The sequence below is a fragment of the Dipodomys spectabilis genome, unplaced genomic scaffold (assembly GCF_019054845.1).
Source record: "Dipodomys spectabilis isolate Male_0828 unplaced genomic scaffold, ASM1905484v1 ptg000231l, whole genome shotgun sequence".
In the NCBI taxonomy this organism is placed as follows: domain Eukaryota; kingdom Metazoa; phylum Chordata; class Mammalia; order Rodentia; family Heteromyidae; genus Dipodomys; species Dipodomys spectabilis.
This window is the reverse complement of record NW_024870908.1, coordinates 6018273-6034041: the sequence shown is the minus strand read 5'-3', so window position 1 is coordinate 6034041 and position 15769 is coordinate 6018273. Positions and strand designations below refer to the sequence as shown.

At 48.4% G+C, this 15769-nt stretch overlaps 1 protein-coding gene across 4 annotated transcripts in view; it reads right to left on the bottom strand.

The window, feature by feature from the left end:
* Glyr1 (glyoxylate reductase 1 homolog) overlaps positions 1 to 15450 on the bottom strand; it is a 33551-nt gene extending 18101 nt beyond the window's left edge. For 2 of the 4 annotated variants that reach the window (XM_042698106.1, XM_042698107.1), the window contains exons 1-4: positions 15365 to 15447; positions 14277 to 14313; positions 13233 to 13312; positions 2435 to 2573 (exon numbers count right to left, since the gene is read on the bottom strand). In XM_042698106.1, coding sequence (XP_042554040.1) covers positions 2435 to 2573; positions 13233 to 13312; positions 14277 to 14313; positions 15365 to 15402 — 294 coding nt within the window. In that variant the 5' untranslated portion in view covers positions 15403 to 15447. Of the gene's footprint in view, positions 1 to 1725; positions 1969 to 2434; positions 2574 to 13232; positions 13313 to 14276; positions 14314 to 15364 lie in introns of all 4 variants that reach the window. The other 2 variants (XM_042698108.1, XM_042698105.1) reach the window with 2 other exon arrangements.
* Positions 15451 to 15769: the final 319 nt, after the last annotated feature.

The window sequence follows — 15769 nt, the reverse complement described above, 5'->3', positions numbered from 1 at the left end:
CTGAGCCATGTTGCTGTCTAAGCTCCCCGTACTCCGAGGTATGCAAGTTTCTAAACTCCTCCTGGTCAGAAGAGGGGAGGCCCTCTTCTTCTTAGGACAGTGGGAAGGACCTTGTACAGGAAGGGACCACACAGAGGCCGCCACAGGCTGAGCACAAGCACAGGGATACTGCAGCAGACATACAAGTGATTTTAAATTTGAGTTAGCTTCCAACATCTAAAATTAGAATGTTTCACACACAAATATGTCTCCCTAGTGTCTCTTGAGGAAAACCAGACAACCTGTCCTCTGTTGGCCAGAACAGGACCTGGCCAGACCCCAGCTGCAGTCAGCCTCCTGCTTTCCACACACACTCGAGACCCTTGTGCCTGCACAGGCCGCTCCAGAGGGTTCCACTGCCTGCCTTATCCCCCACTGCTCCCACCAGCCATCTGGCTTCTGCTGCCTCTGTCCTGCTGCTGCTGATAGGCCCTGCGCTCTCCAAACCCCCTCTTTTCTTTCATCTTGAAATTCTTCTGAGACTGGACCCAGGTACTACCAGCAAGAAGGCAAGAGATATGCCAATCCCACTTGATTCCATCTGGTGTAGCTTCCAGTCTACCAAACCCGACCACACACTTTCTCTACAGGAGGCCACTGCCCTGCTTTCCCCTCTTCATTTCTCCACACAAACTCAGAAGTCTCTGGGTTCACCCATCCTTTTCCAGTCTCACCTCCTTAGCCTGAACCTTCAGTCTGATCTACAGCTTGCCTGAAATTCATTACATTTAAAACATAACTGGAGCCAGACACAGCTGACTCACACTTATAATCCTAGGTACTCAGGTGGCCTAGATCTGGAGGATTAGGGTTCAAAGCCAGCCTCAGCAGATCAGCAAAAAAGCAGGACTGGAGATGTGGCTTAAGTGGTAGAATGCAAGCTGTGAGCAAAAAGGTCCTGTGAGGCCAAGGCCCTGAGCTCAAGCCTTACCAGAGACAAACAAAAAAGCAAACAAACACAAATACAAAAATCCAGAAAACTAGGGCTGGGGCACATCAGCTCCACTGAACAGTGATTGCCTAGTTTTTGCACACAGTCCTGGACTGCATCCCCAGCACTACAAACAACAGAACCCCATAGAAACAGCTCTCTTCTCTTCCTTGAGCCAGCTCCACTTTCTGACCCAAGGACTCCATGCCCGCCAGAGGCAATCACCACCATTTCCCCAGGAGTGGAGCCTGAAATGACCGCTTCCCTTGTTTTCACATTCCATGCCTGTGGGGAGGCTTCTTCCAACAGGCACCTCACACACTCCTTTAGGAGTGCTTGCCGTCAAGCCCCTCTTCTCTTCCCCCAGGATCAACTAAAGCACACCTTGGTGCAGAGCCACCTTGACCCCTAGGCTCTCTACAATCCAGGGCCAACCTGCCTTGTCCATCGTTCACCTCCAGTCCTCCACCTGTGCGAAGACATTCACACCAACACGCGCCTCTCTTGGCTATGCCCTCCTCCCTCCATTCTTGCTAGTCTTTCCACGGCCTACATGCCCGCTCAGCTGGCTACAGCTCGGGATGGGGGGGCGCTCTGCCTCCTGTTCCTGTGGCACCTGTATGTCCACCTCCATCTGGGCTGCAGGATTCCTTAGGACTCAGTGCCCACTGGGTGAGCGGAAGCACACTCAGAGCCCAGCTCTACCTGGCACAGAAGGAATTCAGGAGTCCCGGAAGCTACGTAGTAAGACAAACCTTCTCGTCCTTTGGGGGCCGACCCCGCTTCCGGGGACTCTGCTCTTGGGCTCTTTTCAGAGAGCATTTGGAGCCTCTCTCTGCAGAGCCTGAAGTCACCCTCTTCTTTCCTTCTCCCATGTTCTTCTTCACCTTCCCTTCAGACAGGCTAAGTTTGCGCTTTTCATCACCTGAGTTTGGCCTACTTCTCTCCTCACTGGAATTACGCCGACTCTTGTCATCAGCAGAAGTGTGGGATGATGTCTGAAAGTTCAATAATAATAATGATAACCACTACTACAGCTGCGCTGCCGCCACGCCACCGCCACGGCTGCGCATTGCTATAGGAACTTCTGTGAGTAATGCTCACGGTCACTCTACGGAACAGGGTCCTTGCTCACCCCTCCTGCATTGGGGGGGTGGGGGTGGGGAACCAAGTCACTGTCCACAGACCCAAAGCTACAAGGTGGGCAGGGTACAGTCCCAGAGGCTGCTCCTAAGCTCTGGGCCACACTCGAAAGCTGAGCTACGCTGTTCCTCCTAATAGCAACAAGCTCCTCAGAAAGGTGGGTGCAGGCATGGGACTGCAAGCTGAGACTGGCACCTTAGAGCCCATTCCTCTCTCTCCAGGCATCTCATAAGAACGGAGTTGTGGTCTGGTGACATTTCGTATTTCGGAGCTATGCACAATTCCCAGTCTGGTGTCAGAGGAAAGTGCAGTGTCTCTCACCTGGTCTTTCCCTTTGGCTCTCCTGAGGAACTCTTCAACAGCATCCACAGCTTGCTGGAACCGTTTGCCCTTGTTGATCTTTATCATTTCCTCTTTATGAGCATGGTAGGGCTTTAGCTGTTCCACTTTGATCCAAGCACTGGCAGAAAACAGACACAAGAAGGGTCTGAGCCAGACTGCACATACCAAACTGTACTAGAGGTCTCGCCACAGCAGAACTTTAGAAACTATCCATTGGTTTAGCTGGACTTTGAAAAAGGCTTAACATTTTCAAAACAGAATATCAACCATCCCAAACTTTTCTTTCTTTTTTGTCAGTCGTGGGGTTTGAACTCTGGGCCTGGGCACTGTCCCTCAGCTCTGCAGCTCAAGGCTAGCGCTCTACCACTTGAGCTACAGCGCCACTTCCATTTTTCTGTGGTTTTATTGGAGATAAGAGTTTCACAGACTTTCCTGCCCGGGCTGGCTTTGAACCGCGATCCTCAAATCTCAGCCTCCTGAGTAGCTAGGATTGCCAGTGCCTGGCTCCAAACTTTCCTTTTCTTCTGTGCCAGTCCGGAGCTAGAACTTAGGGCCTGGGAGTTGTCTCTGAGCTTCTTTTGCTCAAGGCTAGCATAATATCTCAAGCCACAGCTCCACTTCCACTTTCAGCTTTTAGGTAATTTGGTGGAGATAAGTGTCTCATGGACTGCTCTGGCTGGGCTTGTTCTGAACCACTATCCTCAGATTTTAGCATCATGAGTAGGTAGGATTACAGGTGTGAGCTTCTTTCTCTTTCTTTTCTTTTCTTTCTCTCTCTCTAATTTTGTTATTATTAAGGTGTTTTACAGAGGGGATACCATTTCATTAGTCAAGTAATGAGTACATTTCTTTTTGGGCAATATCACCCCTTCCTTTGCTTTCCCCCAATTTTTTCCTCCCTCTGCCCACAAGCTGCAGAGCTCGTTTTGGTGGTACAAAGATTTGAACTCACGATCTCGTTTGAGCCATACTCCCAGCCTCATTTTGCTTCATTTTTCAGTCGCAAGCTTACCTAGGGCCAGCTTCAGACAGTGATCCTCTTACTGATGCCTTCTGTGTTGCTGTGATTACAGGCACTCATCACTATACCTGTCTTACTGGTTGAGATGGGGATCTTGTTAACTTTTTGCCCGGGCTGGCCTCCAGCTGAAATCTTCCCAATCTCTGTCTCCCTAGCAGCTGGAGATTACAGGTGTGCAATACACATAGAGCCCTCCCAAACTCCTCAGCTTAAGTCTATCTTCTTGTTTCAAGAAATAGAACATAGAAACACCACCAAAAGTCAGAACATTTCTCAAGAGAAATCACTGTTATACATGACTTCCTTTCCCGCTCATCCACCGGTTCTCAACACTCAACCACATATATCCTTTCACTTGCTCAGGGCAGAGGAAAACTGGAGTTGAGTCTGTCATAGCTCAGTGCACAGTAGAAAATGTCTCATAAACCCCTGGGAATCAGGAATTTGGAAGCATTATAAACTATGGCAGTGTTACCATACAAGATGACTGACAATCTGCTCATCAAATGAGAGTCAAGAGATATGGTCAGGCCTACACCACTCAGCATGTCCTAAAGCTGGCTACTTTTATAGATAACTGTAGCCACTGAGCCTACATTTGTTCCTAAGTGATGGTATCCATGGCTACTGAGCCATGGGAAACATATGGTTTGGGACAAGGGCAGCAGTCACCAAAAGGAAGCTTTTAAAAAATGATATTCTTGACAGCAAAGGCAGGACAATTACTGACATGGAATTTTTAACTTGCACCATCAGAGGGTAACAGGTGAAGGTGAGAATGGCAGCTAGCTGCCTACTATGGAAGACCTGGCCTGCTCATTCACCGAGCGAGTCTGCTGCAGGTAGCTTGCTGTGGTTTCCCTACATGAAGTTTCAGGCTTACGGAGTGCAAATATAAAAGAAGGTAGTTACAGGTTTGGCAGGGTTTCAGCTAATTTGCACAAGTAATCCTTACCCTGTAATACAGCCCTAATAGCCTAACCTTTAGAAAAAATGGGTCAGGCTAAGGACATAAAAACTGGGGAAACTCATCAACTCAAAAGCCCTTTCCTTACAGAAAGAGAGAGAACGGGGAACGGCACAGGGACCAGCCCTGCACTCTGCATGCAGCGCAAGCAGCTATGATGATGGGTTAGAACAGCACAACAGCCCTGGAGCCTTTGGGCTCCAAGTACAAGGGAACAAACCATGGCCAGGCCTGTCATATATGGCTAAAGGAAACTGCAGGTGGATACAGATGCTCTCTGCAGAGCTGTGACTACAGCAGTGAAGCAGAAACTTCTTGGCTTACTGTTTGCAACTCTAAGTGACAGAGCCATGGGCCCAATCCACATGCAGGAGACGTGGAATGAGATTTTAACACCCTGATCTCCTGGCAAGCATCACTGATTGCCTCCCCCACTGCCTCCTGCTGTACTTACGATGACTCCAACGCTGGATGTGGTCAATCAGATGCAAAGACAGTAAAGCCTCCCTTTTTTTCTGGTTGGTCGCGGGGCTTGAACTTGGTCTGGGTGCTGTCCCTGAGCTCTTCAGCTCAAGGCAAGTGCTCTACCACTTGAGCCACAGCACCACTTCTAGTTTTCTGGCAGTTAAATGGTGATAAGAATCTCATAGACTTTCCTGCCTAGGCTGGCTTTGAACCGTGATCCTCAGATCTTAGCCCCCAGAGTAGTTTAGAATTAATCATCGGTGTGAGCCACCAGCACCTGGCTAGTCAAGCCTCCATTACAAATAGAACCTCTAAGACCACAACCCCTGCAATGAAGGAGCAGGGCAAGGCACAGCTCTCAGGACTTGCCTCAAGCAGAGACCACATGACTCCCAGAAGTGTTAACCCCACCCACTCCTTCCTGCTGCAGCTTTTCCACCTCCCAGCCAGTGTCCATCAACCTCTGAATCAGAAAAACAAAAAACACAGGCCATGGTGCCTCCGGTTTTGGCCAAAGGATTTTAGATACATTTTGGAGATCTCCTAGAAGGAACAGTGGAGAAAAAATTCTACTCACTCTCCAGATAGGAAGCTGAGATAGTAAATGAAACTTTCTTGTTTGCAACCATCTCTGAAACATTAAATTGGTTTCCTAAATGAACTGACCATGCAAATGAGACTTTAAAGGCATAAAGGAAGTTGGGTGCTTTATACATATGAGGTGTTGCGGCTGGGAAGGTGGCTCAGTGGTAGAGCGCTTGCCTTGCAAGCATGAGGCCCTGGGTTCGATTCCTCAGCACCACATAAGCAGAAAAGGCCAGAAGTGGCACTGTGGCTCAAGTGGTAGAGTGCTAGCCTTGAGCTGAAGAGCTGAGGGACAGTGCCCAGGCCCAGAGTTCAGGCCCACGACCGGACCCCCCCCCCCCCAAAAAAAAAAAAACAAATACATATGAGGTGCTGTAGCTTACAGCTGTAACCCTAGCAACTCAGGAGGCTGAGTTGGAGGTTTGTGGGCAAAGCCTTTAGACTCTATGTCCAATTAGCAGAAGAAAACACAAAACCCCTAAAACTGGAACTGCAGGCATGACTCAAGTATCAGATCATTAGCTGTGAGCACAAAATCTGAGTGAGAGCTGGAGGCCCTGAAATCTACTTAGGTAAAAGGCCTATTGTGGAAGAGGCATCTTACAGCATCACACAGCCAGCCTTTTTAATAAAACATCAGCTTACCATAGGCAAGGAGGAATTCCTCCTGAACGCAGATACTTGAGTCACTTTCAGCATTTCTAAAGGTGAACCTGAAAGTCCTCTAACAGAAGGTACTCCTGTTAGAGAGAACCTCGGGAACGCACCTCTCCAAGCTTCACAGAGGCAACCTGGGCCTGGCAACAACCAGCGCGCACTACATAATCATGGGATAAATGATGTCTTTGGCCACCCTCAAGGGGACAGGAAGCCTATCAGCAGTTAAAAAGTGCTAGAATGGGGGCTGGGAAGAGCGCTTGCCTTGCATGCATGAGACCCTGGGTTCGATTCTTCAGCACCAAATGAGCAGAAAAAGATGAAAATGGCGCTGTGGCTCAAGTGGTAGAGTGCTAGCCTTGAGCTGAAGAGCTGAGGGACAGAGCCCAGGCCCAGACTTGAGGTCCCACAACCGAAGACAAAAAAAAAAAAGGTCTAGGACAGGTCTAGAACAGCTCAGCTTGGTAAGGCTTATGTACTTACTTTTATTTTTTGGCAGTAGTATATGGTTTGAACTCAGGCCTTTGCCCATGCTAGGCAGGCTCTTGACCACCTAAGCCAGCCCCCCACCACCACCCCAGTATTTTTCACTTTGGTTCTTTTCTATGTCAGGGCCAGCCTGGACTCCAATCTTCCTATTTATGCTTCTATGTAGCTGGAATGATGGCTATGTAACATGTACTACAGCACCCAGCCTTTTATTGACAGAGAAGGAATCTTGTACACTTTTGCCCTGGCTGGCCTCAATCCTTGATCATCCCAAGCTCTGCCTTCCAAGTAGCCAGGATTACAGGCGTGAGCCACTTTGCCAGCAAAGTGTTTCACTGTCTTTTTTTTTTTTTTTTTTCAGTCAGTTGTGGGGCTTGAACTCTGGGCCTGGGTACTGTTCCTCAGCAATTCAGCTCAAGGTGAGCATTCTACCACTTGAGCCACAGCTCCATTTCCTGTTTTCTGGTGGTTAATTGGAGATAAGAGTCTCCTGGACTTTTCTTGCTCGGGCTGGCTTTGAACTGGGAACCTCAGATCTCAACCTCCTGAGTAGCTAGGAATACAGGAGTGAGCCATCAGTGCCCGGCTTTTCCTGTTTGTTTGTTTGTTTTGGTCTGTCGTGGGGCTTGAACTCTGGGCCTGGGCACTTTCTCTGCGCTCTTCAGCTCCAGGAAAGCGCTCTACTGCTTGAGCCACAGCGCCACTTCCAGTTTTCTAGTGGTTTATTAGAGATAAGAATCTCATGGAGTTTCCTACCCCAGCTGGCTTTGAACCGTGATCCACAGATCTCAGCCTCCTGAGTAGCTAGAATTACAGGTATGAGCCACCGACGCCCCGCTTTTACTATTTTTTAAATGACTAGTTTTTTTTCTCTCTCTCTCTCTCTCTTTCTCTAGCTGTAAACAGGAATCTAGGGCTTTGTGCATGCTAATCATGGGCTCTGCCAATAAGCCACATACCCTAGCCTTAAAAGACTGCTCCATTTCATCCCCTGTGATAAGTTATTACTTGTGATTTTCCTCATATCCTTCTCGCGAGGAACAGATGGAGCCATTCCTTTTCAGCCCAATATGCTGTGGGTTGTGGAGTCAGAAAAATCAAGATTACTCAGTTTATGTCTAAAGTACAAGGCTTTGCTTTTATGTTCAAGGGAGTTAATTACACATTACTTGTGGTAGTAAATGCCAGAAAACAAGCTAACTGGCAATCCTTGAAGCCATTATAAAGGGCTGGAAGGTCCTTTGGGATCTGGTTAAGTGTGAAAACCAAGGACAGAAGGGAGAACAGTGTGCAGCACACCGTGCAGAAGAGTCAAAGGAACACAGTTTGTAGACTCTGCCCTGCTACCTTGGGAAATCTATCTACTTGGGTGGCCAAGGATGGGGATGACTGCTACAGGCTGTTCCTAATGCTCAGAGGATGCTACCCCAGGACTTTCTGGTTTGCAGGCTTGCTGTGGTGGGAGCCTGTTTGGCTGCTAGTGTAAATGCACCTAGTATGGGCAGTGTACCCTGGTGTCTGACACACTTATCTCCAGTCTCTTGACTGTGACCACAGACTTGCCACAAAGCTGCTCTTAGATTACTCCATTCAAAATGAATTAAAAGGGAAAAAAAAGATCAGTGTTTTCCAACATTCCTACACTGCAATCTGTGCTCACTCTCACATGCGCCTGAGGTGCGGCACACAGTGGTAACTGGGGGACGGAGGCAAGGAGCACAGGTGCCCAAAGTCCAAAGGTAAGACCAGAGCAGGGCCAGAGACATCAGGGTGAGGTGCTACCACCGTAATCTAATAAAGATACCAACAAAGATTTGTAGGTAAGAATGACTGACAAGGTTTTAAAAGTTTCTAAAACTTGAAGACACTCTCAAAAGCTGGAAGGACCTTTTGAACTATGTTGTTCATATCAATGCGTGTGGGCCAGGCTCTACTACGCCACTGGAAGTTCTTTTTTTGGGGGGGTCCGGTTGTGGGGCCTAAACTCTGGGCCTGGGTGCTGTCCCTCAGCTCTTCAGATCAAGGCTAGCGTGGAAGTTCTTATCATGACATGACACTGGCCAGGAAGGGAGCCACCCACCAGGAGGGCAAGAGCCACTGCTGCTGGAGGAGGGGAATCTGATTGATGTAATGTAGGGAACTAGCACCTAGCCCTGGCACACAGGCACTGCTGAGTCAGTCAAATATCTGCAACACTGGCCCTCATGATCCACTTGGCTCAACTTTGTAACTACTACATGGAATTGGGAAGTGAGTCAGGTGAAAAGAAAAAGGGGTGCTTGCATGGATCCAATCCAGTATGCTAGACTGTTCTAGAAGGGTTACTGTTGGCACTACTTGAATACCTCACACCCAGTCGGGCCTGCCCCACCTCAGATGTGGCTTGGGGTAAAAAAGCACCTTAGCCTGGAATAACGGACCTCTTACCACTGAAACCTGCAACCGCTGGTCTGTTTCCTCATACAGGAAAAATGAGAACCAGCAGTGACTCCATCTACTTCCTGAAAGGGCAATAGTGAGGATCCAATGGGAAGACTGCAAGCTACCCAGTGTGTTCCTAAGTTGCTTGGTTTCTGGTGGCTATGGAGCACCTGCAGACTAAACAATCCATCCCTCTGATCAGTGAGCCACTGCCACCAACAAGCAGAAACCTCCTGAAGCTCTATTTCGTCTGATGGGCAGCCACTGCTGACCAGCCCAGCCCATGCTATCTCTCATACAAATCAGACACTTCATGTCTGGTTGCAGTCCAGTTTCTAAACAATTGAGATCACTGTGTATCTCATAGTAGGGTTCCCTTTTCACTCTCTAATAAAAGTCCATGCTAATAGAAGACAGTAACAACTACATCTACATTTTTCTTAAGTAGTGTGTCAATTTAAAAAGTGAATGAGGCTGGGAAGGTGGCTCAGTGGTAGAGCGCTTGCCTTGCATGCATGAGGCCCTGGGTTCGATTCCTCAGCACCACAGAAGCAGAAAAAGCCGGAAGCGGCACTGTAGCTCAAGTGGTAGAGCTCTAGCCTTGAGCTGAAAAGCTGAGGGACAGCATTCAGGCCCAGAGTTCAGGCCCCACAACTGGCAAAAAAAAAAAAAAGTGAATGATTTTGATGGAATCCCTTCTTCCCTGGAATACAGGAACAGACTCTATCCAGACCAGGATTGTAATTGTAATTGCCCCCAAAGCAATCTCACGTCTTGAAGTTAAAGGTGAGGTAGATAACAGTTTTACCATACCCACTTATAGCTCTGTCCTTCAGAGTCATCTCCAAAAGAATACTGTATTTCTGAATCAACCACACTACCTCTAAAGCGACTGTTTCTTCTTGAACAGTCACACAATATTCTACTTTCAAGACCCTTGATTTATTAAAGGCTGGCTCCTAACCACTTATGTCCTTTTAACAGCCTTTGCTTTTCCACATTAGAGTCCTACCTCTTTTGTCTCCTCAGAATTATACTCTGCTTTAAACAAACAATCAAACACATGAGCTCTACCCTTAGCCCCGTCTCTGAATCCTAACTAGCTCTACCTGATCCTCATGGAAGCAGGAACTGAACTGCACATACTATTAGTGGCCAGGCACAGCACAGTTTCCCACAAGGGTATAATAGTATATGGTTTCTGTCCAAATTCTAAACAATAATGTCCTTAGGAATCTCTCCAGTGCACAACCACCTTCATTCACAGCAGTTTGTGTCTGGCTCTTTCACATTTTCCTTACAGGCACCTGCTTCTTACTTTTCTCCTTATGACAAATCTATACAATGACCTGATATCTGCTGGGATGTGAATAATGCTTAAAAGGTCAAATGCTTAAAAAGGCCAAAGAACTTGCCCAGCTGGATCCAGCATGTAAAGCTAGTACCAAATCCAGAACTCTTTCCCCAAAGTAATTTGATGCCACCAGCCAATCTGGAGACCTCCCTTTCCAGGAAGAAATAAAATACTAAATAAAATCTGCCTAAACACTGAGAACTAATTTGCATTCTACCTTTAGAGAAAAACTGTGATCCTTACCTTTGTTTCCCTCCCTCTCTATGCTGGGAATCGAACTCAGGGCCTTATGAATGCTAACTGCACACGGAATTAGGATTGCACTAGACCGTTGGCCCTTAACAATTTTTTATGTTCAACTCCATGAAGGAGCTGAAAAGGCTTGTTGACATTCCTGATAGCTGGCCCATATCCGCTTGCATAAAGACTTTAAAATCATACCATTGCAGGGAGCCAGTGGCTCACACCTGTAATCCTACTCAAGGCTGAGATCTGAGGATCATAATTCAAAGCCGGCCTAGGAAGTAAAGTCTGTGAGACATTTACCTCTAATTAACCAACAAAAAGCTGGAAGTAAATTTGTGGCTCAACTAGCAGAGCACTAGCCTTGAACACAAAAGCTCAGGCCCTGAGTTCAAGCAAAATGACTGGCATGCACACACACACACCCCAACACTAGTAGGGTGTGATGTTGTATTCAGTGTGCACAAGCTCTTTAATGGGTTGCACCTGTTTGTGTAGTGGAACACTCAAGTCCATTCAACTCCACTTGTGTGTTCTATTTCCAGTACGTCTTAAACACAGGATCATGTATTCATGTAGCTTTGCAGTACTTAAAACCAACTACCAGACAATGGCTCTCAGGCTCTGAGGAACCTGGCCGAATTCCATTCTTGTTCCAAACATGTCTAATTCTTCACTTAACCAATCAGGTTCAGCCAGTCACACTGCCGTAGTTATTCCCAAGGATAGTTACCCTACAAGAGAGCCTCTTCCTTTATAAGATACCAGCTAACCCCACTGCCTGGACTGCCCATCTGGATTTGGGTCTATCTCCAGAGCTGGAGTGCTCCCATCATCCTCCTTGGTCCTTGCTCTTCTCTGCTGACCGGAATTTCCCTCTCCCACACCTGCTTCATGACTGAATTACTCACTCTACACACACAGTCCCAAAAAACTGCTAAAGTCTTGTTACTGAACTGAACCTGTGAGCAGGGACTCAATGTTCACTTCCCTACATACTCCTTCAGTGCCAGCACTGCAAACGGGGACACAAGCAACACAAATGCTTCTCATTGGACATGTCCATGGAATGGAAAGAGCATTCTCTCTTCTAGAGGTGCTGCTCTCACTGCTCAGGACCAGTAACTCCCTTGACAGAATGACTGCTGCCAGAAGTCTGGCTACCTGGTTCATTGTGATAACTAATTATCTGTTCATGAAGATCAACATACCATGCAAACTGAAACCTGGAAGAGTATAGATAAATTCCTAAAAGAGTGAAATACACTGCTTATAAGGGATTTTCAGCCAGGCGCTGGTGGCTTACATCTGTAATCTTAGCTACTCAGAAGGCTGAGATCTGAGGATCCTGGTTCAAAGCCAGCCCGGGCAGGAAAGTTCATGAGACTCTTATCTCCAATAAGCCACTAGAAAACTGGAAGTGGTACTGTGGCTCAAGTGGTAGAGCGCCCAAGCCCTGAGTTCAAGTCCCACGACCGACAAAAAAAAAAAAAAGAAAAAAAAGAATTTTCATCTGGAATATTACATATTGACTTTTTTTTTTTTAACAGTGATTAAGAGTCTGAACTTAAAAAAATCTCATGCGTGCTAGGCAGGTGTTCTACCGTTCAACCCATGTTTCTGATCCCTTGCTGTTATATTGCTTTATAGAAATTAATATTTTAACCACTGGTATCAGGTTTCGCAGAAAAGTCACACTTTCCCTCTCTAATTTTTTTTTGTCAGTCGCGGGTCCTGAACTCTGGGCTTGGGTGCTGTCCCTCAGCACTTCCGCGCAAGGCTAGCACTCTACCATTTGAGCCACAGCCACTTCCAGCTTTTTCTGCTTATGTGGTGCTGAGGAATCGAACCCAGGGCCTCATCTATGCAAGGCAAGCACTCTACCACTGAGCCACCTTCCCAGACCCTCTCTCCCTAAATTTAAAGTCACATGGTCCTATAAGAATCATAAATAGAAATACAATTAAAGAAATCACATTAGACCTAGGTAATCAACCTGATAGAGTGGTGAAAAAGCTAAAGAAATCACTGGAAATTTAAGCCCTTGATGTGTTTTCTCCTATGATCTTATACAAACAAACTCAATTGATGATTCTGAATTCCTCAGCATTGACACACTTCTAATAACAAAGCGTACGATTACAATGCCACAGCAAGTCACCTAATTCACCAAAGAGAACCAAATTAGGATAGCAGTGTTAGTTTTCGCTATATACTTCATGAACAAACCATAAGGACATATTGCCATAAGGATATATTGCCATTAAAAAAGAATGGAGCATAGTTTTGGTTCAAGGGATCATGCTAGAGTCAATAAGACAGATGTTATCGTAAGAGAAGTTATCGTAAAATGATAGACACACGTAGCAGGTGATGAACTGAAGTTCTTACCCGGCTGACAGCCCCAGGACAATTCCTTTGAGATGAGAATAGCACCTTTTATTTAGCTTATGAAGGCATCATCCCTATGCAGTTATAAGAAGCCTGACCTAAGAATCCTCAGAATATTCTCACAGCTGCTCAGACCTAGGGGAATGCACGTGGGTAAGGTGAATTCTTGGTGAATACTACTCACTGATCTTCTGTTCCAAAAAACTTCACAAAGAAGCATTTCTTTCCACGTGGTTTCTTCAAGTCCTTGGGTGGATTAACAATCTAGAAAACAGAAAAAACAAAGGGAGGGGGAATTGATGGCAATACAGCAGCATACTAGAAAAGTATTTTTAATTCTAAACTGGAACAAAAGGAAAAAAGGATTAAAAAAAAAAGCAAAGGAGTATGTAGAAAAAGAACCCAGAGCCTAGTGCTTATCTCTGGCACTTTTCTACTCAGCTGGGTGGAAATGTACATACTTTCTAGCAGTTCCCTGCAGCTAACATGTTGCACAGCTTTAAGGAGATACAGTATCTCCATCACTGCTATGGCTCCTGTCACACCAGTGGTCAAAACTAAGTTCACTATCATTCTCCCCATGGACCTGTCATCACTGAGGAAATGTACTTCAGTTGCAGGAGGAGTTGGGACTAGAAACAGTGCAAGGAAAGGAAACTGAGGCATAGAAAACACCATATTGCACAATCTAAAGCCATTTCCTGGATCCCTGGCAAGAATATACAAGCAGAACACTTGGAGAGCTACCATAGATCACCTCGTGCAAAATATGGAATGCCAACTCCAATGCAAAGATGTACTGGGAGCAGCACATATGGTAACAAGGGAAGAGGATTTAAACTTAGTCAGGACAAAAATACTTTGGCTTTTCGCTAACCTACATTTAGATGTCTCTCTTCCTGGAAAATTTATTTTCTTCTCCTTTTGTTAGATTTAAGCACATAACTAAGTCCAAATCAGAATACATTTCTGGGGTTAAAGACAACAGCATATTTCACAAACCATTTCCGATTCTAGTAATAATCGATTACTGCAGGTGAAATGATCTGTTTTATATCATGTTACATTCTGTAGTTAACTTGAAACTGAAAGTCTGAGTGCTATCTGAATGAGTGCAGTTTAATTCAGTGCTGCTGGCTAGGCAAAGCATATCTATCTCATTTCTCACCTCTTCAAACTCAACTTCAGATACTTTTTCTTTTCTTTTCTAAGTAGGAAGCCAACTCACCTTTCCCGGCCACGGAGGATACCTGCCGAGTTTCCCCCTGGAGAAAACACACAAAGAGTCAGAACTTGTCCTGGAAAATCCAGTCCATCTCCTTCAACCCACTCAACATGCAATTTATGCTACTAAATCTCTTCGGGCGCTAAGTCGGTGCCAGAACAAAAGCTGGCCAACCCGGAGAGTTCGGAATCCGGCTTCCACGGCTGGGCCCAGGATCCTCCGAGGTGGGATGCAAAAACTGCCTAAGTAAGTGCGTGAGGGGACCGTGCTTTCTTCTGATTGACAAGGGACACAGAACAACAAAACCGTCAAGAGTCACTTGTCTGGAGCCTCCCAGGTGACCGGGGTGGGGGGGGGGGGGGGAACAGCTGCGTCTGTAAACACAGACTTCCTCTAACCAAGTCTGGTGGAATTCACCAGGAGACCGGCAACACGGCTTTGACAAATGCTAATGGAAGCCTCGTCGGGATCAGGCAGCCAACTACGCAGCTCCGGGGAGGCGACGGTGGTCGGTCTCGGTTCGGGCGACGGCCGGGGGGACGCGGGAGCAGACCACCAGAGGCGCCCAAGGCGGCCCCGGCCACCGCCGGGCCATCGATCGTCAGAGAAGTCTCCCTTCCGCTTCTTCCAGGTCAGCGCCGGCGGTCGGGCGTGGACACCGGCGGCGGAGCGGGCCGCGCGGGGCTCGGAGGGGGCCTGCCCCGGCGGGATGGCCTCGCGGGTCCCCCGGAGCTCCCCAGCCTCCCGGGGAGCCTCGGCAGGGACTCCCGGGAGCCGGCGTCCTCAGGAGCCGCGCGCCGCGCGGAGCCGCCCTCAGCGGTGGGCGCCGGCATCCGGGTCCCGAGCGCAGCCCTCCCCGGGACGGCTTCGGAGCGCTGAGCCCGGCCCTCCGCGGCCACCCTCGGCCTCGGTCCCCCGGGGACCGACTGCCCCTTCCGCCCAGTGTCGTCCGCGTCGCCGGCACCCCGTCTTCCCCGCTCTCCGCCGCCAGGAGCGTGCAGAAAAGCAGCTCCGGGGCTAGCGGCAAACCCCCGCGCCCAAGAGGGCAGCTTCTCGGCGCATTTCGCTTGGCCCGGGCCGCCGGGACTCACCACACCAAGTCGCCGAGCCGCAGACTCACAGCCGCCATCTTACCACCCAACCACCGCCGCCGCACGGGCAGCCGGGAACTACAGGTCGCCCCGCGCCGCCCATTGGAGTGGACCTGGCCACGTGACGGGGGCCGGCTGTCAGCGGCCACGCCGCCGCCCTGACGTCACCGCGGCCGCCGCAGCTCATAGGCTGGCGCGGCGGCACGTGACTCGGGCGCCTTGGTCTCCGCGCGCCGGAGCCCCGAGACTCCCGGCTGTGTTCCCCCTCTTTCGGGCTCGTGACAACGAAGCGTCCACGGTTGGTGGTGGTGGCGGCGGCGACTGTGCGGGCCGGCCGAACGCGGGAGAGAACCGGCCTCGCGGCCCGCGGGGCCCCTAAGCGCCGCACTCAGCTCACCTCCCCCT